This window comes from Pseudopipra pipra, chromosome 2 (genome assembly GCF_036250125.1).
Source record: "Pseudopipra pipra isolate bDixPip1 chromosome 2, bDixPip1.hap1, whole genome shotgun sequence".
NCBI classification, from domain to species: Eukaryota; Metazoa; Chordata; class Aves; order Passeriformes; family Pipridae; genus Pseudopipra; species Pseudopipra pipra.
Window position 1 is genome coordinate 12,072,816 of NC_087550.1, and position 20,071 is coordinate 12,092,886.

Genomic DNA, 20,071 nt, shown 5'->3' on the forward strand with positions numbered 1-20,071 from the left:
AATAAGAAGAGGGACCCTTTGGAAGAAATGAAGGCATTCCTTATGAGAGCCTTGAGGTTTTTTGTTTGTTTTTTTTTTTCTTCTAACATCTGACCCACAAGGGCTAGAGTGACAGCGTCATGCAAATACTGCAGTCCAGCAGGTCTGAGAGAGGGTGGATGCTAGAGAGTGAGTTAATGTTAATGATGAGTGCAGTGAAAATACCAGCCGATACCACCCCCTCCACACACAACTGCTCTGAGTCAGCATCCGCTGCTTTGCCTTGCCTTTTTGTGCGTGTGTGTGTGTGTATGTGCGCGCGCATGTGTATGTGTGTGTGTGCGTGTGTGTGCTGGTGACTGTGTGTGTGCATGGAAGGTAAAGCCAGTCAGTCAGTGAGAAGCAAAGGTACGTTCGAGAGCAACTAAAATCTGACTGATTTCCATCTTCAGAGCATCAGATGTATTCCCTAAAGAGGATGGGTCTATGCGATGGGGGTGGTATAATTATGTTAATGTCATATTTATAGAGGGGAGAGATTTTTCATTCTAATTATTGATTTGAAAGCTGTGGTCAAAATTGTTTGTTAAATCATGATCAACTTTAAAAAAAGAAATTGAATGAAATCTAGGGGCTGCTATACATATATATCTCTCTCATATATATATATTTTGTTTCATTTAACTATTTTGTGTCTGAGGCATAACTGATTGAATGGTGCACAGTGACAAAGAAACGGCTCTTATATAATGTTGCATTATATCATCAGCTGAAATAATATTTTAAATAATCCAAAATGTTCTGAAATCTGAAGTATCAGTGTGGAGGGGAGGGTGAAGGGCAGGGGTGGGGGTGGGGGGCACTGGCAAATCTTTTCTTCGGCAGAGCACTCTGTACAGCTTTCTTGTAAATGGATGATTCACCTGTTCGACCAGCAGAGATTCTAATTCTTCCCCCCCTCTTCTCTTTTTTTTTTTTTTCCTTTTTAAAGCTGAACGGCTTCCCGAAGAGCACTGAGTTTTCTATGCCAGATTCTGCTCCAGTGGCTAGGACCTTTATGGCTGCTGTTTCTTTTGCTCTGGGATCTGATGGAGAGGAAAAAAAAATAAAAAAAGCCACGGTGGATCTTGTCCCTAAAGTAGAAATTTTCTTTTTCGTTCTGCAAACAAGGCTAAAGATCGGAGGAGAATGAATGCAAAAGTAATTCAGGATTGTGGTCGTGCCATTAAAAGTGTTCGGCTTCAGAACAAATTATTCGGGAAATCCGAGCATTTCTTCTTACTGTATCGACAGTATTTGAAAGTTATGTGTGCTTTGAGTAATCTGGTTCAAGTGACAACAATCTCTGCATGTCAATGTTTTCTGCAGCTTATGGAGTGAAGTATAGTTTTGCCATTGGAAAGGAAGAAGCTTTTTGTAGCAGTCTGTAGAAGGATTAAATGTTGAACGTGGGGAAGAGGCAAAAAGTGAATACACGCCCAAAGGTTATCCTTGCATCGTGAATGGGTTTAAAGTACTCTGCAACCCAGGGCCCACCTGAACAGTAGGACTGAAACTATAATGGGGAAATATTTCAATTAGAACCCCCTTAACAAGCATTTAATCCTTCTTTCAGGCATTAAGGAAAATATAATAAAATTGTTACTGTACAAATCTGCTGGAAGCAGATTTTAACCCGTTTATAGAGGCTTCCCTCAGATGCATTATAATAATATGGCTGCTTGCAAGATGAGGCAGTGAAGATTTTTTTCCTGTGTTCTTTGTTTTTTCTTTTCAAAAGTTAAGGACTATACTCTCAGAAAAGTCTGTTCGGTCAGCTGATACATTGTTTGAATGTATGTATGTGTCTTACCTGCTTATTTGATCTTTTCTGCCCCCTACTTGAAACTGTGGTTTGTTTATCTGGGGGGAAGGAGGGGTTGTTGATTTGGGGGGGATGTTGTTTTTAGGGTTTTTTTGGGGGGTTGTTTTTTTTTTTTTTTAACAATAACAGTGAAAGTTTTGCTGACAGCGATTATGACTACTAAGCAATTCAGTTTATTGGAAGACGAATTCTACTGGACCGTATCGGACTTTTCCTAGTCCCTGAGACCCTAACTTGTGAGGTTTTTTAGCAACAATCACAAGTCAGGCTCTTGGGACCTAGGCGGAGGGGAACCAGCAGCTTTGGACTGTGATTGTTTCTCTGCAGAATTTAGAGAACCAAAGGAGCTTTCCTTGTCTCAAAGGGTAAAAAGGAAAAGATAACTATTTCAAATGTTAAGCAACACAACTGTTCCTAAAAGAAAAAAGAAAAAAAAAATCTAAACAACTGTTATCCATTGTGCAACATTAGGAAGTTACATATTTATATGTTTAGAAAACTGAACTAAATGCCATGTAACATTTAGAATTAAAATTTAATCTGAATACCAGTTTACACCTAAAAAAAAAAAACCAAAAAACAAAACCAACAAAACCCCCCCTCTCAAAACTGATACTAAAATATACAAAAGGCTTTCAACCATAATATTACTATTACTATTATAGAAAATTCTGATAATTACCACAAATATAGAGTCATCCTGAGTGTTGCAGCATTAACTTTTAAAACATAAAACAAAAACACTGATGTTTGAGGCCTAGAAAACATTCATTCTATTGTTTGAATAATGATTTCAGTCTACAGGAAAACTGTTGCTTAGCTTTTCCTGTAGCATGGGACAAAGAGTATTTTGTAGTTAATTGCCATCTTTTTTCTTTGTCCAAGTGAAAACACAATATGTCATTTAAAATATTCTCTCATTTAATTTACATTTTAATCTGAGATGGAATATTGGTTTAAAAATCATACTACAGCATTAAAATCACTTTGCACGTAGAATCACTTTCTTGTACCTGTTCAACTTAAAGTGAGCCACCAGTACTCTAAGTAGCAGACCCAACTTCTAGCTTCTCCATCACTTTTTGCATTTTTCACCCCTCTGACAAAAAGCAGTGTGAGCTTTAGATTGTCCCTCATGTGTTAAGTACTTCACTGACTTTGCATAAGAAGATTCACAAGCACACGAGGTATTTCACAAGCACACTGTTCATTAAACTCAAACTTCCTATCTACAACACAGAATATGATTCGTATTTCTTAATATTTTATAGGTGGTTTAGTTCTGAGTAATTTTTCTCTGTTTCCTGTGTCTAACCAAGATGCTGCAAGACCTTGTTGATACATCAGACTTCACTGAAACAAAGACTTCACACAGATCAGGCATCTAAACTATTTGTTCGTTTCAGAAGTGGTATTTTGGCTGCAGTATATTTTTTCCACTTGCGTGGGAGGAATTGTGTTTTATTGTAAGCATCAACACTATTGTTAAAATAAATGGTTCTTATCTGTTAGTGTAATACTTTTTCTTCTTGTCTTGTTTTCTTAAGAGACAGAAACTGTGCGCTGTACATAGTTTTCAAGTTGCTCAAGATATAATTAGTCTTTAAATAGTCATAAAAATATTGCCTTAGCAATTACAATGATGATACAGTTCCTGTAAATATGCAATTCTTTTCTTCGTAAACTGTCAGTCCCACATGCTAAGAACACCCAAAAGAGCGACTTGCAAAAATTTAGATACAGACGTAACTTTTTAACACAGACATGATATTCAACATTGACTTCTGTTTAGGCAGTATTGGAGAAGTCAATCTGAATGTGTACAGGAAGGGCAAACACACCCAGCTAGGTGCTACACTCCTCAAGCCCTTCAGCAGCAATTGACATGTGTTCTGTACAGCAGTTTTCAATCCTGAAAACAGATTATTTAAGATACTGATCAGCTGAACAGGTATTCTGTTCATTCAAGCTGCATAATGAGATAAAACCATATTGCATGTTGGTATATACATGTCAATATGCAATTTAAATTACGCATAGTATTTATCAAAATAAAAACCCTTATAGATTTAATCAGCTATACTGTGCACATGTCTATGCATATTAAAGATTTTCGTTGCATTTATTTTTCAATCAGCAAAATTTACTTGAATGAGGGTAGTTCACATTCAGCACTCTGAATTCGCTTTGCATTTAACACTGTGAGTGCAGCGAAGGTGAAACTCTAGTGTGAAACATTTGGTCTGTCAGTCTGAAGATTTCAACTATGCTCTGCTCTGCACTGAGAATGAGAAGAAAATGAATTATTAGAAACCCCTGCCTAGTGTATTTGGTGCTACAGCAAAAAGCTGTAAATATGCAGTCCTGCCTCTGCATTACTGCTTGAACTGGGATGACTCCAGTGGCTCTGCTCTGCCCATTGTACTCAGTGCTGCCCCTTGCCATAGAGATGAAAAAGTTGGTGCATTGCCTTCCTCTTTTCCTCCTCCCTCTTCTTCCCCAGTCTCAACACAGCCAAGCCAACCTCAGGTACACTGGTAGGGCAGAGGTGGATGAAGGGGAGGGAGAATCACGGTCTCCACTCGGGCAAAATTCCCACCAAGACTAAGATATAGTCCTGGGGCTATGTGACAATGCCTACAGACACCATATAGAAAGCAGTCTTATTTACCCTGTGACAGTATATGAAAGCTGTCTCTATTAGCATAAATAAATAGAAAGCATCATCTTCAATATGCTATGCTTAGATATATGTACAGAATTTCAATATACTCTCATTTCTATATGACTTGATGTTGTTTCAGTGCAAAATGCATTTAAATGCTATTTAATATGTGATTTCAGAGTAATCAGCTTGTGCTACAACAAAAACAAAAAACCAAAACACAAGCTCTTGCAAAGGGGGAGGAAGAGAGAGAGAGAGAGAGAGTGAAAATGATGTGTGGTGCATACAAAAAAGGAATGATATTAACAATTCGATGAATTCCTAGTTGGTAGACCAGACTGAGCCAGACGCATATATTAACGGCTGTCTGCTGCTGATGTGAGCCTGCTCAATGCGGTGGAAATGAAGGATCACCTAGTCCCTGACACCAGCTTATTTGTACGTTTTAATTTTAAAAAGGAAAATCACTGTTTTACATAAACATCTTAACCCCTACATGATTTTTTTTCTTTTTTCCTCTCTCATATTGTTTGCTAATTTACTGTCAACTTAAAGTGCTGTTTAGCTACAGCCCAACAAAAACATCAGTCAAAAAGCAGAGGGAAGTATTAGCTTCTCTTTTGTCTGACATGTACAATTGAGTTATTATTATGATAATTGTCTACTTTAATTTTTAGTCTTCATGGGAGATGCAACAATTTTCCAGAGCTTCATTTTGGAAGCATTTTAAGTTTCAACAAGATACCATTTCATATTTAACCCAAACAATACAATTTTTAAAAAATGCTTATAGCTCAAGATGGAGTGATTTGATCAGTTCTTTTCATTAACCTGAAAGTCTTTAGCACCTTAATATAATATTACATGTATGGGGCAGGATTCCTTTTTAAACCACATAAACTCTCGGATCCATTAATACAGTGCTGAAGACTGTTACATGAGTCAAGGGAATTCCACTCCAAGTTAATTACTGGTGGAATTAGAGGAAAGAATATTTTACTCAAAGTTGTATAACAAGAATCTACAATTATCACATTTCGGGGCATTGCTCTGTTCATTTGATGAAAAATGTCAATGAAGTTTAACAGAAGATGTTCTGCCTTTCCATGGGTAATGAAAATCGGCACGTTCACAATAAGCTAACACAACATTTTCAGTGTGTTAATATGCAGTGCAGAAGAAAATTCTGCAGGCAGTAAATGTAGCCATCATTTTGATTTGCCCGTGTGATGATTAGGCTCAATTCCTGAGTGGGTACATAATTTCACACTGAAAAGCAGTCATCTCCTCTTAGGGACCAACTGTAGCCTACCAAGAAAAAACAGAATTAAAGAATGCCTGAGGTCTATAACTAGCTAGGTAGTCAGATAGATACAGACAATGGGAAAAAATATCTGGAATACTATAAAAGTACTAGCTGAAACTGTATCGCTCGATTATAAGTTGGTTTATTTTATTATGTTCGTTTAAAGTATTTTTGTCCAAACAACATATCTGAGACATTCATCACCTTGTTAAAGTTTTTCATTGTTTGATGATTACAATAGGCATCTTCAGAGTTTGTTGGATGCTACGTCGTTCCATTCCTTGGCAACACTTGAGTTATTCTTACACGGTGAGTCCAGCACTATTGACTGATGTGCAAAGCTATGCTTTAATTGCAGTGTCTGAGCAGCAACAAGTGGATGGAATATGGAAGCCTTGGAGACTAAGAGAATGTAAGATTAATGAGATCAACACAGATAAAATTATTTCATCTTTATAAACGTCTTTAACCTATTAAGGAGGATTTAAAATTAATCATAGAATCATCCAGTTGATTATAGACTAAACTTTATCTAGTAGGCTTTCAGAAATGCAATTTTTATGCCTGTTCCTACTTATTTAGGAGTTAAGGATTAGTTGTAATTGTGTGATAAACTAGATACGGTAATGATACTTTGAACACTATGAATATCCTATAGGGAAAAAGGCAGATAATATTCTGTACTTTCCTTTTACTCGTTAGCTGTTGCACTGGGGCCGTGATTCTCTACAAGGAGCATATTCATTTATTTAAATGGCCAAGCAAATCAACAAGGTTGTGCTGAGTAGTTTAGGGCTGGTAATTTTGGTTTTGGTTTTGGGTGGTTTTCTTCCACCACCACCACCCCCAACTTCTTTTCTTGGATGTGTGCGTGTCATGCATGGGAAGGTATGAAGGAAAAACAGCTATTCAGCAGAGACACGTCCCACCCCTTTAATTAAGCTTTTCCCGGACTATGTAAAAACACTGGCAGTGTGTAAATCCCATTAGTGTGTTTGTTATTATTATTTTAACAGATTCCCAAGTATTATATTAAGTTACCTCAGTGATGAAATACATATGAAAAAATGAAAATAGTTGGATTAGTAAGTCAGTGGATACCGAAAGGGTTGGATGGCATGGGCACAGTGCCAACTGGAAGATTTTTTTTTTCATTTAATTCCTTTCACCTAGTAGGCTCCTTAAGCATTAGGCAGAACCCAGTATGTGGCTAAGTTATTGCTCTAGTGTTCATCACACAAAAAGCACAGTCTTAGCATTTGTAAATTTTCTTCAGGGAGGTTTCTAATCTAGACAGCATTTGCGTTTGGGGATTACACCACAGTCTGTTCCCCACCACCTCCCCCTCTAACATGTAGCCCTTTCAACTTCTTCAAAGAAGTAGGGAAAAGTAGGTTCTTTTATTAATAGCAGAAAACAAACCGACTGCTGGACTTCCGTGGCAGAGCTCACATAATGCGGCAGGGTGGGAACTGTAACAAAGAATGCTTGAATGCACTAAACGTATAGTGAAACCCCATTTACATTCACTGATGGGGCTTAAAGTACAATAAATGAGAAGTTTAAAGTAGAAATAAGCAGGGCCATGAAAAGACTTCAGTGAAGGTAAATACTTCTTGAAAAGTTTTGCAGAGGATTTAATTTCAAACTCAAGCCTTTCCTAGTAGAATGCATTTCTTCATAATGCGTCCCTTCACTCAGAGCATCTCCATCAGATGATGGTAAATCAGATGGAGTGAGTATCTTCAATGCATAAAGAAGTAGATTCTGTTTTTCCAATTTATGTACTGATTTTCATACAAGTGAGACAGTTGGCAGTGGAAAAGTCTTCATGGTTCGCTGTCTGTTCCCCTGTACTCTCTCTCCTCTGCAAACTACCTTTGAAGTGTAAGGAACAACTTTGTGTCTAGAAATAAATTTGATTGTGGGATCTTACCATAATTTCTAGCTCTCTCTACTTCTAAAACATTTCCGTCCATGTTGGTATAGATATGCTGAAGAATTGGACAAGTTTGTTGCTTTCTCTCTAAAGTTATTCTGTGAAATAGATTCACAATATTACTACTGCGTAACTGTCACCTCTCCCCTTTTCTTCTCTTCCAATATGGTGATCATCTCTTTGTTTTAGTCCCTTCCACAGCCCCACTGTAGGGCCCTACAAGATGCCAGCTTTGTTATCCTAAGAGTTTAAATTAGCCTTGCTCCCACTTTTTGCATTTCTCTTCACAGTAGTCCTTCATCCTGAATATGAAGGATCACCCCTACTTGTAAATTTTTGCAGAATCTGCCTCTCCTCCCTTGGCCCTGTTCAGAAACAACAAGCTGTCAGAGGTTATGTTTTCAGTTGCTAGTTGCAGTTTTTCAGATAAAGGTCAACTTCTTGCTCCTTTTGGAGCATAATAGCCCTGCTCTCTGCACGATCAGATCAGAAGTTCATTTGTGGAACATCAGATTTAATAACTGTGATTTGGGGAAGGTGGGCTATGGAATAACTTTCTGCTGCACTCTTCAGCAGAGGTAGTTTCTGCTAGTGATGTGCAAGAAACATTTGCTGCCAGCATTTATTCAGATTGATATTTCCAGAGGTTTTGACAATCAGTCCTTATCCTCGAGGAGCCTGGTTCTGCTTTGGGCATACAGCAGGTGGGCAGGCAGTTCTGGTCCATGGACTTTCACAGTGCCTGCCATCCTGCAGCAGCTGCTGTGAGCCTTATCCAGGCACAGCACCAGCCATGCACAGCACCTCTCCGTTCCTATCCCGCCCAGCATCCCAGTGGCAAACCCAGGATGTGAAATGGCCGGTGCAGCCATTTTGTGGTGGGATTTACAGCTTTTCGCTGCAAAGTGAAGGGTTCATCTCTCTGTTGGGAAGATTTGTCACAAGCCTGAGGATACACAGTGCTTATAGCTCCTGCTGATGTTATTTATGCACACACAGTGGAGTATTCAAGGAGTTAGATTTACTGTTAGATTTTAAATAAACCTAGGAGGCCATGCTTTTTTGATGTTTATTATGTTGGCATATTATTTTGGATATTAATTCTTAAACTTATGTCTCCTTCTGAAATAGAGGACTATGGTCAAAACATTGATATTTTAGGAGTCATTGAGGCACCCAGTTCTTAAGCAATGGCTGGATGTTTAAAAGTGCAACAGGTTACCTGTGCAGTATTGGAAACCTCTCCTGACTGACTCAGGGGTTAGATTTCTTGTGGGTGTTGCCAGTATCTGAGTATTGAGGTTTGGTAGGCTTTTACGAGTTAATAAATTCCAAAGGCTGCAGCTTGGCTTTCTGAAATTTGGTAATCATTCCCTAAATGCTAGTGGGAAATCAAAATTACTACATGCAATAACTAACACTTTTAAAAACCTTTGAAATGTTTCCAGGCTGCTGCCTACGTGCTCTTCTTTCCTGCATCGATGGCTAAAGGCTTAGGGTCGCTTCCTGGCACCCAGTATGAATGCAAACAAGCTCTCTCAGGCTCTGTTTCAGGGAGACAACCTTTATTTTCCTTCCCTGCCACTCACCCAGTGTTGTCCAGGCAGACCATGGGGTCTTCATGTGGGGACCACCACCACTCACTAATGGGAACACGGTGGGACCTTGACTTTGATTAGATCTCCAAGACCACAGTATAAAGCAAATATTAGCAAAGCACTCAGTGGCCAGTAGGAGGTCGTGATGAAGTGTGGCAGTGTGAGGGGACATTTTACACACTTCTTTTAGAGTCTTTTTTCTGCTACTTGTTCTTCAGTTGTTCACAGTAATTTGGTGCAGTGGTTGGGAAGAGAGAGGGTTGCATCTGAACAAGCTATGGGATCTCTCATCCCAGTATTCATCAAGTCTCCATCAGAACGCTTCAGATTTGTTTTGGCATGCACATTTACATTTTTTCAGGTTAATATTTTTAAAGGTCCTAGTGATCTTCTGCAATAGCAAGTAAGGCAAAAAAACGTGCAAAAGACTAAATCCACAGAGAGTCCCTGGGTCATCATTTTTCTATAAAGCAGTCTAATGTGTGTCTCAATTTGGAAGGATTTCAATATGGCGAAAAAAATCCTCCAGCTGGCACCCAGCTCAGATTGTGAAGTGACAGCAGATCTTAGTATCTGCAGTAGTCTTCTGAGACAATTTGCAGACTCTCCTGCCCTGTGGTAAAACCTGTGGCTGAATGCCCTCCTATCTCCTCCCTGCTTCCAGGTATCATGTGCCATTCGCTGAACCAGGAAACATGGTGTCACACAAGACTTGCACCTTACGTAGACTAGGCAAGAAATACAGCCAGGCATGTCCTTCTTCTTTCCTTTTCCCTCCCCTTTGCTCTCCTCCCTCGTGTCTCCCACACAGAGCAGAAATATCACGTCCGCTGCCAAGGCAAACTCAATCATCTAGTCTGACTTCCTCCATAAAACATGCCAAAGCATTCACCAAGCAACTCCCACATCAACACCAACAATTTCTGTTTGGTTAGCATGTATATTTAGGATTTGGGATGGCAGAGAATCCGTAATAACCCCCTGGAACAGTCTCCCAGTAGTCTATTACATCACTATTAAAAACATAGGCTTTATTTCTAATTAGAACTTGTTTAGAATCAGCTTCCAGCTACTAAAAACTTTCCTGACAATTTAAATGGTCATTTACTTCTTTCCACTACCATTAGATTTTCATTGAAAATCTAATGAGATTGTCTTCATTGTCTTATTTTAAGGTTTTTGGAAAGATAAGATCATGTTGCTTGCTCTTGTTTGAACCTTTCCCATTTTGTCAATATCCTCTGCAAATACTAATATTGGAAGGAATGATCTGGTATCAGGAATGGTATTATTAGTTGTACCAGTAATTCCTCTTTTCTTTTGTTTGATTTACTCATTTATCTTGTTTATTCTCTTTTTCACTTCACTATGCTAAGACCAGAAGTGTAGCTGAAGAAATAAAGAGAGAAATAGATTTGAAAAATGCTTGTCTGAGGTATTTGAAGGTGCCCAATTCCAGCTAAAATTAGTAGGAGTTTATCACCTAAACTGTTAAGAACTTCTGTTGCCTTTATTTAAGCAAAACCTTATGTCAATAGGAGAAATAACAGAATTAGCTTATCAGTCTTTGACTGATTATTAGCCAGGTAATTTTTGACCTCCATTAATCTATTTATTGAATAAATTGTTAATTTCAGAAGGAAATTACAGCAGCTGTATTATTCTTACTATTTGAAAGCTTACTTGGTTTCAGCATTTTTGTGTTTCCAGTATTACAGAAATAGATCCTACAGATGGATTAAAACATACCCATGTGTTCAAACCAGGCAATCAGTCTCACATTTTACAGGTATTCATCCAAACAGATAGGATATAGCTAGCTAAAGGATTATTTTTAATGTGTTTCTCCAAAGTTCTGTAACCTAGTCCCTTCACAAAGCTTATTTGCCTGATCTCAGTAAATCTTCAAGCCTACATGTTTTATCATTTTCATATCATGGGTTTCGGGAGGAGGGATGGGGGGAAGACTGATCTTAGATAAGCAATGCAAGTTGGTTAAGAATGGAGGTAGCTGTCATCTGTAGCCTTTCCAGACACAGCAGTACAGTTCCAGACAGTCACCTGAGTATTATCGCTTTGCCTCAACTATAAATCACAGTCTGGTAATGGCCAAGGCTGACACCTTGACATTTTCAAGAAGAGTAAAAGACCTGATTTGAATGGAAATCAATTTCATTTCACAAATCTTGGGATACTCCAAATGTGTTCTTTTTTTTGTGTCTTATTCAGAATTTCCATGATCATGATAAAGGTTTACTTGTGTTATACAGTGACTTTTGTTTCCTACATGCAGTTTAGAATTACAGAAATGCCTGCGTGTAAGGAGTGCATCATGGAGCCTTGTACCATGTAGGAGTGGGGAAAGAAAGCCCTTTTCTGACAGCCTATTGAAGGTGATGGGCACAGCTCCTTTAGGTGCCTTACCTTCTTCCCACCTCCAAAGGCAGTAGCTAGCCTGCACTGGCAGGAAGAAAAGGCACGGCTCAGAGCATGTGATCTCACCGTCCCGCTCACCTAGATGTGAACACCCGGGGGGGTGCTCCAAAGAGGTGGCAGTGCTGGTGCACCAGGACTTCCCATTGTGCAATAAGTTGTCATGCTTCTAACTGCCTTTCTGCACCTAAAATGGCCCAGAAGTTCTAAAAAAAACAACTGCACTTTTTATTATGTTAATAGAGAGAAAGAAACCCCAAGGAAATGAAACTAAAGTTGCCTTTTCTGTTTTTTCTTTTTTTTTTTTTTTTTTTTTCCATTTTGCCTGGTTCGTGAGGATGTACTGTAAAGACAAGATACTCCCCACTCAAGGAGGGAGGGGAATGAGCTTAGTGCTTGTAGCACCCACGGTACTGTCGCACTTAGTGTAAGTAAATACAATCCCAAATTTGCATTGCTCCAACTGTTCTGATACGTAGCACAACAGCTCTTTTGGAGGAAGGCTGGCTGTGGGAGCAGCTCCCTTGTGTCACAGACAGGGTAGTGCACGTAGCCAGTGCTTCAGCTGAAGCTATTGAGGTGGCATCAGACCTCCAGTGACTGAAGGTCCAAAACCGACCTTGAAATATTCTTTCCAATACTTTCACAAGGAGCTACAACACTCTGCAAATTTTCAGTTTTCTTACTTGGCAAAACAAGACAATCTAGATGACACTTTGACTAAAAAAGGAAGGTGGCGTAAGGTAATGCCTACATGAGAATCTAAGCCAAATGAGTAAGCTGTGCCTAAATTTGCCAATAGATACATTCCTGTGTGAAACTGAAAAAGGAAAAATGTCCTTAGCATACAGAGGATTAAAAATACCCCATGGCCATTCCTTGTTTAAGACCCTTAAACAGGATAGTGCGAAACACGTAGCGGTGTCTATAGCAACAGGTGTGAAATCAAAGGTAAGGATTTTTCTCTCTTTTCGTGCCTCTTGCCTGCTGCACAATGCTCCTGAAAAACCTGTAAGAACCTCATTAAAACCATGCATGTATAACACCACCCGAGTGCATCAAATGCCTTCCAAAGGCCGTAGCTATGTGCTGTCTAGACACTGTCCGTCGGCTTTATCGCAGCACATCTTAAGAGGCAGTAAAAGACAGGGTGCTGGTGTGGAAAGAAATGCTAACAATCTAGCAAATTGCTAGCATCTAGCCCAGAATCTTTTCTCTCTGACAGTAGCCACTAGCACATGCCCAGGGAAAAGGACAGGGATAAGATCAGGACAAGTAAAGCAATACTTCTCTGTTGTGGTTTTTTTTTCTGTCTCCTGCAGAATTCAGTGCAGTGACTGATAGGTGGTACCAACCTGTTTAAGCACCCTGGGCAGAATTTTTTTCCTTTCTGCTGTACATTTGTTTAATTACTTGTGCTGAACCCTTTTCATATGATGACAATGGTATCTTTTCTTGGTCACAAATATCTCTCTATGTTCTGCAGATCCATTTGCATTCAAGGAAGACTGAGAAAATATTGGAGCCCTGAGTAAGTGGTTTGCATGGATTTCCAAGGCACAACACCTCTACACAACCTCTATAATTATGCTCGCTTAATTTGTTTTCCCTAAGTGTTTTCTTGACAGGTAAAATTTGTAATGTGCAGTTATATGACAGATTTTACCTGGGGCCAATGTTTTTTTTCTGATACATACAGCTTATTGGCAAACTTTTCCAACCACACACTGTTCTGTACAACAGAGAGACTTTAAGGTGGATTAGATCAGAACTGTGACATTTGGCACTGTGGTGTTCTCATGACTGTTTTTATCAGCGCAAATCATGCCCTGGAAGACAGAGGCATCTTGCAGCCTTGTAGTTTCCACAAAGGAATGCTTTGGCCTTGTTAAAGTCAAGGGGAGCTTTTGGCTTCAGCTGCTAAGATGTCATCATCAAATTTAAACATTTTGAAGAGTGGCCACCACCCTTACAAAACACTTACTTAAGCTATTTCCAACCCCGAAAAGCTCCATACTATGAGCTGGATCCTTTTGCACTTCTCATGTCCCCAAATTACCTGTGGGACAGTGTAAGGCACACTGGAGGGCGTTTCTCCCCATAGCAGCCCTTGTCAGAAGGTCAGGCCTACCGAGTCATGGGTATCAAGAACAAGATGAAAAGTTTACATTGAAGACTGCATCAAAGTAGAATGCTAGCTCTGGAAAAAAGGTTTTAAATAGTCTAAATTAAGAGATGGAAAGGTTCTGTTTAGATTCAAGCAAAGAAATATAATATTTAGCTGGTTTGCCTGGGATCTAAAAACCGCAGCAAAAATAGAAACAAATGCAGTGGCCTCACTGTGTGTCATTTAACATGATGCAAAACTATCCTGGCATACTTTTAATGGAACAGGAATTTAAATATTAACTGCTTAGTTTAAACAGAGATTTTAATTTTTAATATAGCAGCTTTATTAGATGATTCATGTAGACTGTATGTGAGCTTTTTAAAGTAACTATACCATCACAATTTGTAAATTGTATGATGTTACCGAATACTCTACCTGAAGTAATTCACAGTCCTTACCTCATTTTTAAGACGGTGATTGAGGTCTTATTTCATAACCAAAATTCAACATGTAGTAGTAAGTGCTGATTTCAGGAGGTTTAGATCAAGTAAAGCCACTCCAGAAGATGACAAGTCATCAGGACTGTGTGACATATCTGCTGGCCTCATGTAGATGTCTCAGATACTCCAAATCATCATGAAAGGAAACAGATGCTTAACACATAGGAAATTGAGTCCTGTGTTACCTGTCCCATTCTGTTGTGTTCCTATGAACTTCACAAACTATGCATTTTGTTCAGAAAAGTATCTCCCTCAAACTACTCCAGCATGTCTATTACAACCAGCTTCATTTTTTGAGCTTATATTTTCAGGGGGAGATTGGACAAAAGCGCAGAAAGTAAAATATGTCAGTGGATACTTGTTATAACTCAGGTTTATGTAAGCTGGAGTTCATACACAGACACAAGACAGCATTTGACCACTGTTACTACTGCTATAATTGTCAGATCACGATTTCTCTTTTTTTACTTTATTCTTTATCCCTTCAATGGTGATGTTAAAAAGATAGACTTTTTGACCAATAACTGTCTATAATGTTTCTGCCATGACAAAATGGTGTTCTCGTTTTTCATTAGTTGGCCTTTTTTTTGGTATGTTTTCAACAAATGTCAGAACACCAACTGAGGCACACGTTTGGATTTCAGCTGTGTAAACATATACTATGTCAGTACTCTTGCTTAGCCCTTTCATAGCTACAATGAGCAGTTTAAAGTGTACAGCCCAGGGATTTGTTAGTGATGAATGTGCTGCCAACATCACAGGTGAGGGTGGTTGCTTCCTTTCCTGAAAAATTTCCAGTCGTAATAGTGGCCCTGTCAGATTCCCAGTGAGCAGAGGCAGCTCTGTTGCACAGAGGTTCAGCAGACCCACACTGGGGCTCTTCTTTGCCTCATCTGCTGGATGAGCCTGTCTTTCCTCAGCAGGTCTATGTAAGTGAGAGGGAAAGGGCAGTCCACCATTTTGAGATATATTGTCTCAAAGTGTCTGCAGACTCAGGTGGGAAACAAACACAACTGAGTAGCTAAGTCAAGATTTTGTTCCTTATCCCATGTGTGAAGACCAGGGTGTTTTTTGTTTTGCTTTTTTAAATGGGAGCAGAATTTCTGTTCCTTGTGTTGAAGTGAATGTTACCTTTCCCCAATAGTTTTTCTATTTTTGCATTATTTGCATCCTCGGAGTCTCCTGTGAGTGTTCATTATATTAAGATTCAGAGGCCTTGTTGAGAAATTTATCTCAAAAATTAGTTATCAGTTTACAAAGTTCGATCCTTGAAAGCTGAAAAACAGAGCATTAAAGCCAATTTCCAGCAGATACAGAAGACATTTTCCTAAAATTTCCTAAAATTTGAAGACACTCCACATTCTCAGACCAGTTGAAAAGCAAGTTGGTAACATTTCAGAAACATGGAGATCAAAGAAAGAAAAGCACAAGGGCCTTTATATATCCTATGACGAAAACGAGGCCAAATTAGTGACCACCATAATCAGGTTCAGGCCCACAGATTTTAGCAGACCTCACGGATGCCAACTATCAGGCTGGCTCACTGAAAATAGTGCCATGGGCACTCTTTGATCTGCATTACTGCCAACAAAGCCTGTGCATGTGTGGAAAGGTCATGCTGCACCCCTGTATAGATATCAGCTACCTCTACTACCTTAACTGAACTACTCACTGGAGTAGGTACTAATGGTAAGTATTTACAAGATCAGGATGCTGGTCTCAAACTATATGGATGTATGTTCATCTACATGATATGTTGTCTGTGGAGTTTTGTGGGGTGTGGGTTGGTTTGTTGGCTTTTTTTTTTTTTTTTTTACTTTTTTTTTTTAAGGTAGAATACCAACAACATACTGCTTAATGAATTTCTTTTTCATTACATAGCACTGTGCAGTAGTGATTGATACATAACCTTCTTCAGAAGGCACCATACTTAAATCACTATTTCTTGTCCAGACATCATAAGAGTTTTTTTTATGAAAAAGAGATGCCAAATCTGGATTTTAGTTGTCCAGACAGAAGAAAGCAAGCCTGTGTAGGGTAAAAATATGAGGGCAAAAATATTTCCTAATCACACTCTCAGGCTGGAAATGATTTTGTTGTCCTAACCACCTGAAATGCTACTGTTTTTTCAGAAGTCTCTCATATAATTAGTAATGGCAAGAACAATTTGAGCCTGAATAGCACGCCTGTGTGAGAGTCTGAAACCATGCAGTTTGTAGCATCTGGGAATGAAGTCTCACTGTTCAGCAAGCTGCTCTGGATAGCACAGATATCCCTGGCAGCAAGCTGGAAACACCAACACAGAAGTGCTGACCCAAATAAGTGGCTTGTTCAGTTTAATTGTTCTCTTCTAACCATAATGTTTCATTTACATTTACATTTGCATTTGCATTGATATGCACGCACATAAACAGATATATGTTCTTTCATGGAATCACTGCTGATCTTTTTGACATCAAATCTGCATCCCTGACCAAAATGATGGAAGATGGGTTTTGTGGTCCTCAGAGAAGCAAGCAATGTATGCACATATAAATATACATATGCATATATAACTTTTTGAATATATGTTTCAAAACACACGTTTGATTTTGTGTTTGGTATGTACTTATGTCTGATTTGTCGTAAACTTTTTGGCAGCTGTGCCAAGGCAGACCAGGGTGGTGGTGGTCCACAGCCAAGCTGCTGGTCTGTGACTGTGTGCCTGTCCAGCTTGGGGAACCACTCAAGGACGGCGTCTTTTGTCTTGAGCTGGGAAAAGCCCCACATCCAGCTGGCCACGCTTAGCTCCTAGTAGGAGCACCCTGGGAGGACGGGATCCCTGGCCCCACGACTCCCCGGAGTCCATTGTGGTGTGCTGTGACCTGTTGTGTGTCTCGTGTAAGGGTCCGTGCTCAGGACATTGCAAGCTTAACTCATCTCACCCATAACTTCATGTAGGTCAGACATTACAGTCCCCAAAGCAAGATCTTTGCTGCTTTGCTCTACTGAACTTTTCCCTGGTCTGTAATGGATTGTGGATGGAAGAAGAGGGAGGAGGGGAAGGTGATAGGCAAAACTAAGGGTTTGATTGGCATGCCGTGATTTTGGACTAGCAGGAAGAAGGCATCTGTGCTCTCCAGCCCCCACGTACTTCTCAGTCCGTGTGTGTTAAGAGGGGTAAGAAACTGATATTGTTCCCTCTAAAATTAATTCCCAGTTAGCCAGTTACTCCTGGTTTTTAGCTCAGAGCACACTGTAATTGCATTTTTCATTTCAGTAATTATAGAGGATATTAAAGTGGATAGACAGTTGTAACAATCTGGCTCTTTAGACATATCCACTTGTCCAAGATCAAACGGCTACAGCATATTTAGGGTTACAGTCTCCTTCTTTTCCTTCTTGTTCTCTACTGCAGTGGATTTTTTTTCGGCGTTACCATGACAACGCTATATCTGGCTGCCAGCTCTGTCGTAAGTTATTGAACTGAGACTGGCTTTTGGTTTAGCAGATAATTAGGTTCTGTCTCACAGGTTCATTTTCCTGTGACTGGGACATGAATATGACCTACAGCTGGCCTCAATTTCAGTGTCACAGACAAAACTTTAACCCTTCCTAGTCCCGCCACTACTGTACCTACTGTGGCAGTTGGCAACTATTCCAAACATTTTCCCAGGGATGCTGGACACAGCACACCCTCCTGAGTCCTCAGGGCTCATTGCCCAGGCTGTGCTAATCCCCAGCGAGGAGGGGGACAGTGCTGCTTGCATCCACACGCTGGGCGGGTGGAGAAAGGGTATCACTAGCAGCAGATGAATATTGATTGTCTGGTGTGTAGATTTGTTGGAAAGGTAAGTTCACTGCTTGATTAGTGACCCTTTAAATAATAGAAATGCACGGGGTGGTGACAGGCCTTTTTTGCTTGACTCAGGAATGTGAAATATTTACAAGAGGTCTGCTTTAGCACACAGTGCCCCATCTTAGGCTGGTACCTGTGGAGAGGGAGCAAAGCTGCAAGGAACTGCCATATTGTTTCTGTATTTACCTCCCCGATTTTCCTTTTCTCCTCTGGGAGAAGGAGAGTCCAGACTGGAGGTGCTGGGCACCTGCCACTGGAGCCCATCACTCCAGACCCTGAGGTGGGAGCGGGCAGTGCAGTGTCTCGCCAGATGGACCTTTAAGCTCGCAAAATCAGGCCTGAGAAAGAGCCACCATTTTCTTCAGCCCAGTTCTCAAATGTCCTCTTTTCCAGCATTTATATGCAGCATGATGTGGTATTGCAGTTTTAGTAATTTCAAGCCAGGACATAAACCCCTCTTCTGTCTATTAAAGACTTGCAATAAAAGCTATCAATTGAAGGGAAATTCCACAAAATTTCACTAACAGATATTTCCTTACTTTGTCCATGGAATGAGGAAGGTTTTTCCTACCCTTAAAAGAGCAAGGGAGATTTCTCTCCCAAAGCTGGCAGATCCCAGAGTGTTTTCCAGAGAAGCACAAGACCATTGGTGTAGGAGTTGTGTACCTGTTTTTCTGAGGCTGCAGGTTCTTGCTATCTGGTAGCACACACTGCAGTGCTGCTGGGACTCGCCCCATCTGTGTTTCCTATTGTCACTCTTCTTTCTAGGGAATGTCACAATAAAATAAATAAATAAATAATAAATAGATAGATAAATAAATAAATAAATAAATAAATGAGGCTAGCTGCAAAAATTGGTGGACCTGCACCATTATCCGTCACAGGGCTCTTGCATACAGGCTGTTCTCTGTGCATGCTATGGATGTGTGGATGGAGATGCTGGCAGGGTGGACACTTTTCCTCATCTACCCTCCTCCCTCCCTACCAAATTATTTGTGCAGATGTGTCTTGATTAGAAGGTCAAAGTGTTCAGACGGGGCATCCGTCTTGCTGCTATGGAACATGTCCTTCTGAACTTATCTCCCAGCCTGTATTTGTTGATAAAATATAGTATGTTTGAAACCTGCCTATTATACAGGACAAAGAAAATGGCACTTGATGAACCAGGGACAGTGACTTCTCACTGGAGATAACACCGCAAGCTGCAGATTTAGCATATATGTATAACCAAAACGATCAAAAAAGGCCCTTGAGGTGTTTCTTGATTAGCATATTTAGTGTGGATTAGACATCCTTGCAACGAAAGCATAAAAGTTTTGCTGTGGGGTTAAACTCGGAGTGGGAGTGGGCTGGAGGGGAAGGTCCCCTTTGAATTAGAGAAAGAGGGAGCTGTGAAACTCCATGTGCTGGTTGGCTGATAAATTATCCAGCTGCTGGGTGTTAATGAACATTGCCCCATCTGGGACCCCACAGCTCTGAGCTGGGATGATGGCTGATACCACATCAGCAGCATGTTAGCAGGTATCAGTGGTATATTACTTTTTTTTTTTTTTTTTTAAAAAACAGGAAGCAAACTTAACGCCGAGCCATTGTATGGGAACATTTTCCATTATAAATATAATCACTGAAAATTTGTTTCTTTATGTAAGCAACTTTTATGGGTTTTTCGGAGTTATTCCCCCCACCATTTCTTTTTTTTTTTTTTTTTCAGATTTTATAACCAATACACAAAATGACTTGTTTCAGTTTTTGTTTAGTGTTGGTTTCCATGCCTGGCCCTCATATTCTGGCATAGTCCTGTAATGTTTTGTCTGTGATCACACTTTAAAGCCAAATGAA

At 39.8% G+C, this 20,071-nt stretch overlaps 1 protein-coding gene across 11 annotated transcripts in view; it reads left to right on the plus strand.

Annotated features, from left to right (window-relative positions):
- LOC135409019 (uncharacterized) overlaps positions 1-20,071 on the plus strand; it is a 382,762-nt gene that overhangs the window by 283,378 nt on the left and 79,313 nt on the right. For 10 of the 11 annotated variants that reach the window (XR_010427981.1, XR_010427983.1, XR_010427985.1 and 7 more), the window contains one exon: positions 971-3,360. The exons of the other annotated variant lie outside the window; for it this stretch is intronic. Coding sequence is in view for 6 of the 10 variants with exons in the window: in XM_064643992.1 (XP_064500062.1) it covers positions 971-1,171 (201 nt within the window). In the remaining 4 variants the exon portion in view is untranslated. Of the gene's footprint in view, positions 1-970; positions 3,361-20,071 lie in introns of those variants that run through there. 11 annotated transcript variants of the gene reach the window in all.